General features: G+C 38.0%; 1 protein-coding gene across 2 annotated transcripts in view; it reads left to right on the top strand.

Annotated features, from left to right (window-relative positions):
* The first annotated feature begins 661 nt into the window (after positions 1–661).
* The window catches only part of CENPF (centromere protein F), a 35,709-nt gene continuing 21,993 nt past the window's right edge, over positions 662–14,377 (top strand). Inside the window, exons 1-8 of one of the 2 annotated variants that reach the window (XM_042051721.1) lie at positions 662–774; positions 1,253–1,457; positions 2,803–2,999; positions 5,221–5,336; positions 6,342–6,433; positions 8,799–9,066; positions 10,557–10,759; positions 13,485–13,610. In XM_042051721.1, coding sequence (XP_041907655.1) covers positions 1,296–1,457; positions 2,803–2,999; positions 5,221–5,336; positions 6,342–6,433; positions 8,799–9,066; positions 10,557–10,759; positions 13,485–13,610 — 1,164 coding nt within the window. In that variant the 5' untranslated portion in view covers positions 662–774; positions 1,253–1,295. The other variant, XM_042051722.1, reaches the window with a different exon arrangement.

Raw genomic sequence — 14,377 nt, 5'->3', positions numbered from 1 at the left:
AGTGTTGCCATGTCTGTTCTATGCTCCGTGTTAGACCATACTTACAAACTATTTGGGGCTTTATGAATGTGTTTGTATTTCTGGGTAGAAAATGTGTAATACTGGGCTAACTTGCCTCCCTTCGCCTCAAAAAAAACTAAAGAAGAAACAAACCCCAACCCGCGGGAGCAGAACTGAATACGAAAGCACTTCGGGATCCTTCCGTTGATCTTTCCTAGTGAATGGGTGATGACCAAGACAGCACGTTTCGTTCCTTTTCTCAAAACTCAGGTTCTCTTCGGGGTTGAGAAAGTGGGTTTGGATAAAGATCTGACGCTGCCGTTACACCCCGCAACTGCGGCTTTTACCCCCATCCCTTTCTCCGGCCTCATCCCCTTCCCGCCCCGCCGCTCCCCCCGCCCAACTGCGGGCACCGCCCCGGGGTCGCCCCGCCCAGCTGTGGGCAACGGCCTCGGGCGGCCGGGCGCCTGCGCCGCCGCCTCCAATGGAGTTTGAACGCTTCCGAACCAGCCACTCAGGAGGGCGGGCGGTGCCGGGCTGCGCTCCCATTGGCGGCGGGGCCGGGGCCGCGTGGCGAGCGGCGTGGCGGCCGGGCCAATCAGCGCGCTGGGGCGCGGCACGGCGGGGGCGGGCAAACGGCCGCGCGGCGGTGGCGCTGGGTTTGAGTTGCGGCGGGAGCGGCTCCGGCCGTGAGGGGCTGAGAGTGCCGGGGCTCATCGGCAGCGGTCGCCGGGCTCCGCGTCGTTGTCGCCGGGCTCCGTGCGGCGGTTGATAGTGAGTGAGCGGTCGGGTGCGGGGTTGACGCTGCCAAGTAGCCCTCCTGTCTCGTGAGGGCTCTCTCCGCCTGTCGTTGGTTACTAGTTTTAGTTCCTCTGAAATGCCCCGAGCTCAGCCGCGTTGCTTTGAAAGGTAAATAAAGAAGCGTCGCTGATGCCCGACCGCAGCCTTGTATTTTCGCAAGGAGACGCCACCTGAGGTAGAGCTGTCAAAGGCAGCTCTAAGTGTATAAACTCTGTTGCTGTCAGTAGATTGAGTAGAGTGAGGTTTTATGATCTGGTCTTAACTGCATAGAAGTGTGTTAAAATGGGACCTAATATTTTAAGTTGCTGCTGGGTTTTTTAGATCAAGAAGCCTGTACGGTGGTGGAATGCTGTATTCTAATCGCTGCTAAGCTTAAAAAATGCAATTTATTTAAACGGGACGCTTACTTAACCTCTTGGAAGGTCTCATTGTAGTTGTTTTTGTGTTTCAGGCAAAATACTATCCATTTGGTGTGAAACAAGAATCCGGCCAGCATGAGCTGGGCTGTGGAGGAATGGAAAGAGGGCCTCTCCCCCAGAGTCCTGCAGAAGATCCACGAGCTGGAAAGTCAAGTGGATAAGCTCAAAAAGGAGCGTCAGCAAAGGCAATACCAGCTAGAGACTTTGGAGGCAGCTTTGCAGAAACAGAAACAGAAGGTAAGTCAAAATGCCATTCTCCATGCCAAACGCTGTTATAACAGTTTCTTATCTGGTGGTTGTTGTTGTTTTTAGGGGATGGGTTAGTGTTTTGCTTCTTCCCCCCTGACTGAAAGGTAGCACAGAATTATAAACTGTTTATTTTCATCTTACTTCATACTCATCATATTCTTCCCTCTGTTTAGTTCTTTTTGGTTGTTAATGTGATTCCTGCTTCCTATCTGTTTGGCATGATTGTCTGTTTCTAGGTATTTAAGTGTACTTTGAGGTTTTTCTACAGCTCTTTGTGATTAGGCAAATAAACATTTTATTGTTATACCTGTTAAAATCTGTGCTAACGTCTGGGCCTGTTTTATATACCAGAGCTGCACAGTTAGCAGCCTCTTCCTATTTCACCTTGCCTACAGATACCCATAATCTTTTACTTAGTTTATGTAATTCCTTGGTTTTTTTCCTTGCAGAGACTGGGGGTTTGGGATTTGGTGTTCTTTTTCATTTTTATGGCTGTAATTTTACACCTCATCTAACTACCCCATCAGCCCTCTAACCAGGAGACCAGACACCCTCCTGGCCAGGGTCCTCCCATGCTTCAGATTAGCAGAGACCCGTTTGGTTCAATTTTGTTTTATAGTATCTAACTATAGCTCAGAGACAATTTACAAGTGTTGTCTGTTAGTCCCATTGTGTTGCTACAACTTTCTAGGAAATCCTAAGCCTAGTAGTTTTTTTTGAGCTTCTTCCCACGAGTTTCCAGGAAATTGTTTTAACCATCCCAAGAAATGGCTGTGCTCCCCAAACCAAAATAAGGGATGCTTTAAAATTCTGAGAAGTAGTAGGTAATACTATTTTTCAGTCAAAAGAACAACACTGTGCCAAAGATGGTACCCCTTAGGTGCTTCTCCAGGGAGGAGAAGGACATCTTTCCTGCCAGACTCTATCTTCAAAGCTGTGACCCTTGATAAAGATTGTGCACTCTGTGGAGTGAGCCAAGGTCTTCTGGCTGCTAAAGATAGGCTGGAAAGGGAAGTGAGATGATTTTTGAAGAAGATGGACTAATGATGATTATAAGTATTTAGGGATTGATCAATTTTTTGAAGAGCTTGTATCTCGTCAATAAACAGAAATTGTCAATGTCACTGAGTTGATTTTCAGGAAATGTGGGTTTTATTCACACCCAAGAATATTTAAGCAATGTGTACATCTGAGGTTTTTAGAGCTGTCAGGATTTTGAAGTGTCAGGAAGAAAGTAACAGCACGTAAACTTTGTGTTACTAAAATAATAATAAATGCACCGAAGTATAGAGAGGAGTTGATAATTTCAAAGATGTCTCTGTATTCCAACTAGGTTGAAAATGAAAAAAATGAATCTGCAATACTAAAAAGAGAAAACCAGAGCTTGATGGAATTGTGTGATAATCTTGAGAAAGCAAAGCAGAAAATTTCACATGATCTTCAAGTGAAAGAATCTCAGGTCAACATTCAGTCAGGTCAACTGAATTCCAGCAAGAAGGACATTGAAAGGCTAGAACAAGAACTGAAAAGGTGAGGACTTGTTGTATGTCTCTAAAATATTTACAATGATTATTTTGTCTTTTTTGCTCATTTAATATGTCCTTCATGGTATTTTAGTTTCATGTCATACTTCTTTCAGAATTTGTCTGAAGTCTCAAAACATTAGCCTGTTTTTACATACACATGTGCATATACAAACTTCTACATGAGCTCTTGTGCTACTTGAACTAGTTAGTGCCTGTAGTTTCTGTTTATTTAAGGGCATTCTGCAGTGTCATGGGAAATGGGAGCCATCCATTCTGTGATTTTTTTAAAAAAAATTTTGTTTTTTTGTTTAAACAAACAAAAAAGCTAACACAACTGAGGCACTTGGCAAAAGTAACCTGCAAAGAGCTTGGCGTTGCAAGCAAAGTACACGAACAATTCACTCTGTGAGATGAAGTCTACCAATAAACTTTGAGCTCTGAAAGAAGGAGGCAGGAACTTCTATTGGAGTCAGAGAGGAAGCTGCCAAAAGCAGCGGTACTGTGACCGAGACACAGAATCCAGTTGCTCTGGTAGAGTGGTGCCTAGTTCATAACACCTCAACTTATAAACACTGCTGAGACAGTGTCTGTGTGCTGTCTGTAGGGGTGGAATGCAAATCACACAACACAAGAATCTTCTGCAATGCAGGCACATCTTACATCCTTCTTCTTCTGAGGGTGCTACACAAGTGGAACAGTTGCCCAGAGTGAAGGGCTCTCACCTGTTAAACTTGCTCTCATAGAAGAGGTGCCCTCCATTCTTGAATAAAAGAATTTCTGAAACTGTGTGTGCTCATAAGGCTGAGTGTTCTGTCTATGCAATAACTTGTTGTGCTAGTAATGCAGATTACTGTCACAGAGAGGGTTGAGTCTGGGCTACCAGGGTTCTTTAGGGCTTGGGGTATTTGTTTGTTTTTATTTTCACAGCCTGCACTATGTTTGCTTCCTGTAACTTTTGGATGGCGTGCCTCATACATGTCCTGATAGAAGTAAATAAAGAGGAAGTTGTGTTGTTCTTTCTGGGTTTTTTTTTCCCTTTGCCCAATCATTTTTTGAAAGCTAAAGAGAGTTGAGGTATTTGACTCCTGTGAGAAACGATACAACACAATCATTTATGGCATGTAGAAGCACTAACTTTGTGCAATGAGTTGCTGAGATCCATCAGTGAAAAATCTAGTGAGATTCAGCAGGGGTGATAAAATCACACTAGTGTTCTCTGTATCTGCTGTCAAATGTTGGGACAAAGAGGTTGTGAGCTGAGGATATGTGTTCCATTTATCTACTCCCAAAATTTAGTCTGGTTTGCTGAGTTCCCCCTTTTCGTTATAGTATTGTACATAACTGTTCTCTACAAAATATACATATATATATATATAATATAATACAAGGTATTACATGTACCTTGTTCTTGGCAATTGTTTTTGATTTTGTATTTGTCTGCATTTTGTTTGGTACGTGGTCATTTGCCATCCCAACTAACAGTCCACTGGGAGAGGAGTACTTGGCATTGTGTTGTAAAGGAGGGGAAAATAAAAAAGGCAAGTGTGGAGTCACTGATGCAGTGGGCTACAGCCTGAACTATCATCAACCTGTGCTCACTGAGCAGGATGAAAGTTACTGTATAGCCTCTGAACTAGTTTTATATATATATAGGTTTCATTGGATGCCCTTGTAACTCTTCAAGCTCACAGAAGTCACTTGAATGGGTTGCCTACTGTGGTGTTTTGGGTAGTGATGTAAATGGAGCACATGAAAAATGTGGACAGTATTCCCTTGCATTTTCATGAGGTATGCACACTTTTCTGAAAGTGTGTAGTATCAGAACATAACTAAAAGTTATGTTTCCTGCCATAAAGATGCTCACTGAAGAGTAAGAGTTTGATATTCTCAGTGCTTACAGTGATTTAGGTATATTTAGCTGAACTACAGCTTTGTACAGTGAGACCTCAAGCACTTCTAACAGATTTTTTTCTACCTGGGGTTTGGTTTTGTTTTTTAGCTCTGACTCCTGTGTAATTGATTAACTGTTGAAACTCTAAATAAAATGTTGTTTCTTTATTTGTGTTACACCATCTGAAAATTTTCAGATGGTGTATCTTGACTTGATCTTTAAACTAAGTCCTTAGAATCATATAATTTATTATTGTATGTTATGCTCTTAAAAATAGATCATTAACTTTTTCGTTTCCGTTATTAATTTATGCTGCTGCTTCTTTCTTAAACAGATGCAAATGTGAGCTTGAGAGAAGTCAGCAAACATTAACTGCAGGAGATGTATCATTCAGTGGCACTCCACAGAAAACTTTTACTTCTCCTTTAACACCAGTTCGAAGTTATAATGGTAAATGATTCTTTTCTTCGTTCAGCATGTCAGTTTTCTTGGAAGGTGGAGTATTTTAAACATTACACTTGTACTGAGTTGCTCAGTCCCTCTTACATAGGTTATTTTAAGAGTGTCTACTTTGTAGCACCCCAGATTTCAATTTTAAAAATTATTAGTGCAGATTGAACACATCACAAATATTACATCTTTTCAATGCTACATTGATGGACATGGAATAGTAATAAAATATCCTTCAATAGACTGCAGCAATATTTTGAATGCCTGTTCCTGGTGTCAGCTCTTCCCTTCATGTAGTGGGGATCAAATTTCTTTCTCCATGTACCACGGGTACTTTAACTAAAATGCAGTCAACAGTTAAATGTGTTATATCTTTGGAAAATTATTTCTTGTTTAGACTGTTACTGTGCATAATAACCTACACAATTAATGTTCTGTATCCATTTCAAAATATCACTTCTATCTTCAAATTAGTGACATCAAATAGATTTATATACTTGAATGAACTAGAAAAGTGAAAGGAAGTTTCCTTAAGTGGAGAACTGTTTTGTAGCCAGACACCCTTATGCACTTTATGCTGAAAAACTTTGATGTGTTCAATATTATACATGTTATTTACCTCTTTCAGTGCGGTGAACAAATGTTCTATGAGTTTGGCATCTCAATCTTACTCCAGTGGGAAATCTGAGATAATCTCTTACACTCTTGTTCCTTTTACTTTCTTTATGCATATCTGGAAAGGGGTGCAGTTAGTGGCAATGTCAAGCATGGCACTCCTGAAATAGGGATAAGATTAAAACTATTTAAATAACTTTATTTAAAATTGTATTCCTGGAGAGATACTTTCCCTTGAAAGCTGGAGTCTTAAATTCATTAAGATCATTGAATCATAGAATATTTCAAGTTGGAAGGGACCCATAAGGATCAAAAAAACCTGGCTGGATTGGGTGAAAAACTGGTTGGACTAACATAGATTATGAAGAAGTATTCATCATGTCTTTGTAGATGCTAAGTTTGAAGAACTAGAAGAAAAATACAAGAAAAAAGTACAAGAAAATAAAGAGCTAGAATTACAACTGAGAACCATCCAGCTAAAGGTAAGTATCTCTTAGGAATGGCTTGTGTGATATCTAAGAAAGTAACCACCGAGTGAACTTGGAAAATGAAGTGTAAAACTAGTGAAATATATTCTACATCACATAAAATATAGTTTCAAAAGGAGAGAGAATTAATCTGTGTGTACTGCTATTCAGAAGTAGTCTTGGAGAATTCAGAAGAGCCAGCCTCTTTGAATAGCAAAGGAAAGAAGGACATTAAAAATGAGAACACATCCTTCAGAAACTGGAAGTCTCCTGCAAGCAAGGACGAGATAAAACAGTGTCAGTTATGCCAAGTTAAATACAATAGGATAATAAAATAGCCTTGAAAAAGATTGTGAGAAATAATTCACACCTAGAAAATAGAAACCCATAAATCTTTCAAACATATAAGAAGAAGGAACAGTATTAGCTGATCTCGGGCAACAAGATGAATAAGATGTGAAAGCCCTCAAGGAAAAAGCCATTGCAGAAAATGTAAAATAATTTTTTATTTAGTACATACTATGTAAAGGTTTAAAAACTTTTCTATACCAGAGCCTTTTTTCATTGGGGTTGAATCTGTGGCACAGCCTCAAATTGAAAAGTCAGAAGTAGTCTTAAATTGGATTGATAAAATGAATAGTAATAAAAAAAATCACCAGATACAGAGAATTTTTGCCCATTAATTGATAGGGCACTGCAGTGTGGGACTGTTGAATCACTGTGATGTGCAATGTTGCCTCATTCTTCTCTTGACACTGAAAGGGGACAAGGATGATGACATCAGAAAAAAACCACTTACAGTGCTGATTCCTGGAAATACGGTTTAGTCAGGCCAACTTTTTGTCCTGGGCAAACTGTTAGAAACATGACACAATATGTTTATTGAACCATGTGTAGGTGTATGGAGAAAAGGTCCCTTTATTGATAAAGACAAATCATGCCTCTTACATTTTCAGAGCTTTTGGGCTTGTTTTTTTTTTTTAAATAAATCAGAGAATGTGTGAGGTAAGTGTGACTCAGTGTGATGTTGTTGGATATCCACAAAACACTGATGAAAGGAAAAAAAATTGATAAGGGGAGTTCTTGCAAATTTTAAGGAAAAGATTGAGTGCAGTGGCAATAAATGGTCAGTTTTTACTGGGGAATGGTCAACAGAGGAGCCTGAAAAGGCTTGGTAAAGACACCTGTGCTATTCAGCATATTGATTAGTGTTCTGAAAAAGTTGAGTAATATGGTTGAAGACCACACAGTATTTTCTACCACTAAATAATTGCAATAATTAAGATGGTAAGTAAAATTCAGCTTAAAAAATAGTGAAAAAATCAGGAAAACATAATTTGAAAAAGGAATACCTGATACATTGACTCCAAAACTATGATTACAGGAAGCATTTGGTAGTCATTATGGCTAGTTCTGGATTCAAACTTTTGTCTCAGAAACTGTAAACTTAAATGGCATATAAGGAAAATGATTACTGCATACATGGTTAGGTTTCTTTGCTCTATGTTAGCAAGTTACAGGATTGGACACAGCATTCTGGACAATACAATACAGATTTCTGGTCTTGGCACAGCTATTCCTAGATAAAAGCATATTCTCTGGTTTGACTGGGAAGTCACACTGGGTATTACATGGTTTAGGGATTTAGTTTAAGAAAAAATAATTCAAATGAGCTGCATTTCAAAATCCAGTTAAAAATACAATAGGGGCTTTACTGTTTGAGGTTTTGTTTGTTTGGGGTTTTTTTCACGTAAGGAGGAAAAAATCTACTATTTTCTCTGTTTAATTTTCCTATGGGCAAATATTGAAAGCTTGTACCTGGCGTATTTTATTATAGCAATTTTGGGGTATTCTGTTTATAAGTTTAAATAATTAAATCTCTTTTGAATTTACCTGTGCTTCTCCAGTAGAATTAAATGTTGGTCACATATCAGATATGTTAGTCTAGACTTCAATTTTTTTTTTTTTTTTTCCAACTTACTTGTCTTCACTTGCCTGCAAAAATGTAGGCTTCCATTTTGAAAAATGTAGGAGTTAAATGATGGGATCTCTCCCATCATTTTCCCATCAGTTAAATGATGGAGAAAATACAAGAATTTATGTTACTTATAAAAATACACAGATCAAAACACTTTTTTTGATATCCTGATTTGTATTTATAAGTATCAACTATGCTTGGATACTTGGGCTAAAATTGTTTTGTTTACATAGCATGAAAAGTAATAACATGTATCAGTACTTTGCACTCATGGGTGCTGTGACATTTTAACAATGTGAAATGACGGCGAACTATTAGCTACTTAATATTAAATTAGTTGCTTTGTTATGTTTTGGATAAGGAACTATGTAAAGGTATATCCTTTTCTTATTTTGGACACAGAAAATAAACCAGCCCCATCCTCAAAGCTCTTTGAGCCATAGAGAGATTGCTCGGCATCAGGCTTCCTCATCTGTGTTTTCATGGCAACAGGAAAAGACACCAGCTAGAAACCAAGAAACACCTGCAAGGGGAAGTTCTGCAGCATCCTCTTTTCCATGGGATAAAGAAGCAAATTCAAGTATTATATCAGAGAAGAGCGAGTTTGACATCAGCTTTGCTGAGAACTGTAATTCTTCCCTCATGATCCAGCTAAGAGCACAGAACCAAGGTATCTGATGCGTTTCTTTAAGACCCAGAGGTAGTCTCCTGTGTGGTTTCATGAAAGCTGGTGTGCAGATAGAGGCAAGGTATTGAAATTAATGCTTTAGCAAGGAAAAGAGAAAGATACTTGTTGTTGCCTTTGGCAGCTGGCCCTGTTGGCTGCTGGTTCATTTTCAGTGATCAGCCAGTACACAGAGATTACCTACAAGCTGTGGTATCTTTTACATAAGGAGTGTGAGAATTAGAAGGGAACAATTTGTATTCTTGGGATGAGTAGAGGACATCATCCAATATAAAAAATTCCTTCTCTATTATTCCCATTGCTCATGGAACAATCTTCTTAAAACAGCTAAAAAAAGTCCTCAGGATTTCATTGCATCTCACTGTTAAGTTCAATTATATTGTTTCCTTGTTTTTCTATACTACTGATATTTTTGGCTGAGCAATATTAAAAATTTGATGACTGAACATACTTAATGATAACTGAGTTCGTCAATAATGGATGCTACTGGAAGCACAAGAAGAAGTATGCTGCAAAAAGTACAATCAAAACCCAAGATATGGTCTTGTATTGCACATACTGACATGAAGAAATACTTATTCCTGATAGCTGTAAGAGAGGAAATAGTTGGTTTGTTGTGGATTTGTTGAGCATTCACTTAAGCCTGCTATTTGTACTCTTTGGACAGCTTTTCCACTGTTTTACAAGTCCCCATACTCTCCAAACTATTCATTCAAATACCTCCCATACAGCTTCAATTTTGGTGGCTTTTTCAACTTGGAAGCCATACAAATTCAGAATCAGGAAGACAGGACTTCTTTTATCAAAAAAAAAAAAAAAAAGACCAAAAACCAAACCAAAACCATATAATAGTAATTCTGGATAATGCCCCATGAAGCTAACTTATGTTGTCTATTGTGAATTGTGTTGTGGTTTTTGGAAGATAAACTCTTACTGATGCATACTGTGAGAATATTACTTGGTTTAGTTTTATATGTATGCAGTTTTGAGACAGGAAAAACATTAAAAATATGAATTGGGTACAGATACCAAATAGTTGAAAAGTCTCTTGAAAGCACAGTCGCCCCAGGCAAATGCTTGTAGTGAATATACTTATAAAAAGAAAAAAAATGTAATAGATATTTCAAGTGGCATGTTTAAAAACAGTAACAAAACCAAACAAAAATAAATGAGCAGAGGAACAAATTGTCTTTGCCTTTGCAGCACTTGCTCCTGAGCTCTCATATTTCTATGTTCTTTCTCATGAGGTAGGAATTATTTAGAGTCAACTGTCTTTCAGTCTTGATAGTTTTAGTCATTGATGTCATAGTAGAAGACAGATGTACCTTGTTTAACTTGCTCAAAATTTTACAGGGTTTCTGCCTGTGTCAGGAAATTGGGTTTTTATCAAACATATTAAATACTTGTAAGTGTGTTGGAAGAGGTACCTTCCAAAGCAGAAAGTATTCTTAATCTTTACTGTTCTTTAAATTCAGAACTAAATTCCATCATTGGAGACCTAGAACAGCAACTGCAAGCTCAAGAAAAAATGAAGAGGTCCCATATGAATAAATATCAAGAGACTGAACTGGAGCTGGACAGATTGAAGTTGCAGTTAACAGAGAAGGATAAAATTCTGAACAAAACCAGAGATAAACTGACTCAAACGAGTGCACAGCTCGATCAAGCTACCACACAGGTAAAACGTTGGCTCACACATCTGACTTTCCTTACAATGCATTGCCAGAATTCCTGTGTGTCAGTTTTCAGCCATTTTAGTAAGAACCAAGGTTCTCAGACTAAGTTTCTTGAGAGTTTGCTAAGGATCAAGTTTACTAAGGATAATACATATCTAGTTTGATTTGTATTATGTGTGAAAACATTATTACGTGTATGCAGTTGCCCATTTTCTGGAAGGTTTTTATACCACCTGAAGAAATAATTTTCATACTCGGGTAAGATTGACTCAAATTCTGAAAAATATTTCACTGGTTAAGTTGCATAGAGCAACAATGACATCTGGTGGCAAGTTCTGACCTGTCATGCTTCTTTGGCAGAAAATCAGAATCTGTTGCTTATGCTACAGGACGTTGTGGGGGCATAGTCCTTGTATTGTAAATTGCTTGTTTTAAATAAAGTCTAGGTAAAAATGCAATACACAATTAAGAATATATGCAGTTTCTAAAAGGACTTTCACAACCTAATCCTAAGGAGTTTGAATTCATAGTAAAAATCAGTAGAATAGTACAATTTGCTTAGTCAAGAATTTACAGTGTATGTAAATACCTATAAAAATCTGAAATGGTTCTGATTTTTGCTCATAATCATGCAAAGAAGAGGAGAATGCCAGTGCTCAAAATATTTCAAACTGTAGAAGGTAACAAGTAACTGTTTTCCTTGATTAATCAAGTTGCATTACCTTCCTAAAGTCCTTTTTCCCGACACTTAACAAAATTGAAATTAGTGCACAGATGTCATAATTTCTTGAATCTTCATGTTTTCATCTATCTTTTAACTTTTTTACCATATTAGTTTGATCCATCTACAGGATAGGGGAAAAAGATGTTTCTGTGTGTATCTTCTCTGGGTATAATAATTATCCATGTTTGTCAGCAAGTTTCTGCATGCTACTTAATTATGTTGGTAAGCTGCTGTTTCCCACAACTCCTGTATTGGTCCTTAAAAAATAAACCTTTGCATGTTCTCATGTAAACCTTGACCACTCTGCCTTCTCAGAGAGACAGCAACATTTGGTAATTCTGCGAGGAGCTAGTTTAGGGGAAGTCTTGGCAGGTTAAGGGAAAAATCAAACTCCTGTCATAGTCCCTTGACTTTTTTATAAAGGCACAGTCATCATGGTGCATTTGTAGGAAGACAGCTGACTCAATCTGACAGCTCAATTTCTCTGAAAAGGGCTTTATTTTAATTTATTTGATTCCACAAATGACTGGATTCAACTTCCTAAAAGACTAGGGTATTATGTATTTAATTTTCCCTTGTTAATTTTCTGTGGGTTTAAGAGAGTGGAATTGTTTTACTAAGGAATCAAAGGGGATTAAAAGCAGCCCAAGGGAAGGGGCAAGGCTGTGTATCTAGAAACATGCCTGGGGAAGGACAAGGAGGAGTGGGACTTGCCGCCATTGGAACTGAGGTGCAGCCCATCCTTAAGGTGCAGTGCATGTTGCCCTGAAGGTTCCTTTGGTCCTGCCATCTGAAGGTGACTCCTTTCTGTTCTGTTTCCTCTTTCTCGCACTGGAATTGATTCTCTGCCTGCCCACCCTGGACTTTGAAAGCAGAACTGCATTGCGATTTTGGGTTTTAGTTCTTGCCTTGTAGTCTGGATTTAATCCTGGCACTCCCTCTTGTACACTTCTCTGTCACTGGCGCCATGCACAGACTTCAACCACAGCACCTCTGTGTTATCAAGGATTTTCACTCCTTGTGAAATCTGCAGCCTTTCTGCAATCAAGTTTCTGTGTGATGTTACAGGAGTTCATGATCCCTGCAGTCTCTGCCTAATAACCTGACATCCCAATACAGCTACCTGCTTCTTATTTTCTTATTTCTACTGTTTCATTAACTCCATAAACAGCTCTTGTTGCTGAAAAAAGAGTCCCATTCACCCTTTGCCATTTTTCTTACTCTCTGGGGAAAAAACGAACATATTTTGCATTAACAGATTTGGTCTGGAATAAAAATTGCATTTTTTGTTTGGGAATTTTTTTTGTTCACTCTCTTGGGTGGCACAATATTGACATAATCAATGGAGTTAAATAAGTTAACATGGAGGTGAACCTGGAACATAGTCTACCAATTTTTTTTTTAATTAAAGTTTAAATTGTAAAAGATACTCTGTTGTAGTAAACTAAGAGAGCTGCTTCTTTTTTCTGTCCAAATCAATGTGCTGAATCACTCTGAAATTCAGTGGAAAATTCTTTTATTTTCAGTCTAAACATGTAGTTGCTTAGCAGTTTGCTGTCATTCTTTAGTTGGTAGCAACCTGAGATACTGAAAATACAATCTATTCTTACTGCCAGATGTAGCATATTTCTGCAGACTGTCAAAGACACTGATTTTCTTATTAAATTATCTAAATATATAAAGATATATATTATCTAAAGATGTTTTTATTATTGTGTGTGTATACACTCATACACACCTAATGCATACATACAAAAGTATATATACTCTTTCTATATATACACACGTTTTCTCACTAAACAAAACGAAAAATTAGTTTTGATGAGTTTTGTACTTTGGATTGCTAAGAATTTGTATGGTACCAGCTGAAGTTACTTTGGTTATATGAATGCTAGAACAATTGTAGTAGCTGAAAGCAGTGGTTTTTTATATGAGTGCTTGTACATTTAAATGAAACATCATTTGCACCTTTAACACTTGTGATTGAAACTAAATTATTACAGGTCCAAATGTTGGAACAAAAGGTGAAGCGATTGTCAGAAGAGCTGAATTGCCAAAGACAAAATGCTGAGAGTGCTCGTCAGTCTTTAGAACAGAAAATAAAGGCAAAGGAAAAAGAATACCAACAGGTAAGACAAGGAGAACGTTTTAATTTTGACTTGCTGAGGAGATGAAATCACTTGTCTTATTTTGTGTGTCTACTTTTCTGTTAATTGCAATCACATTTGATAGAGGTAAAAGTTGCAAAGGTAATTGAAAAAATGGAAAACAAACATTGCAATAGAGGGGAGAGGCTGTTGGAGAGGTGCAGGATTCTGTTGGTATTCACTGGACAGTAGCGGATGTGTTTGAGAGATGGAATGAGGTACAAATTCATGGGAAACTGGGCTCCATTTTTCATAGAATTATGTATATGTGAGCTCAAACTTAATAACCAACTCAGTTATTTCTGTGAAATCTGAGTTAATTTTTAATGCATTTTGCATGGAAGAAAATAATTTCTTTAGGATTATATCTCTGTTATTCTAATTTTGGTTCACGCTCAGAAGATGTTAATATAGTCAATTAGCATAAGTGTCTTCCATTTCCTTCATGCCAGCTCTTGCAGAGAGAAAAACTCTATCCCGGGAACATTTCTGGAGCGAAGGTATATTTAGTATTAACAACATTAATACTGACTTGGATTAGGCCTAAACTCTCTGTATTTTTCTTTTAAAGCTTAATAATGTAATCAGTGTTAGGAAATCCAAGACATAGACTCGGAAGTGATAGTGCTGCTTCAGATGGGTATTTTGAGTTTGCTTTAGGGATTGAATAAGGGCCCTGAGGAAGACTACTTCTTGTGTCAAATTTTTGACTTGGAACCTTTTCTCTAAGATATGTCCAGACAGATAAA

This window comes from Corvus kubaryi, unplaced genomic scaffold (genome assembly GCF_017639235.1).
Source record: "Corvus kubaryi isolate FWS band 111438036 unplaced genomic scaffold, C.kubaryi_AGA036_p1.0 76, whole genome shotgun sequence".
Classification (NCBI taxonomy): domain Eukaryota; kingdom Metazoa; phylum Chordata; class Aves; order Passeriformes; family Corvidae; genus Corvus; species Corvus kubaryi.
This window is presented reverse-complemented; position numbering and strand designations above follow the sequence as displayed.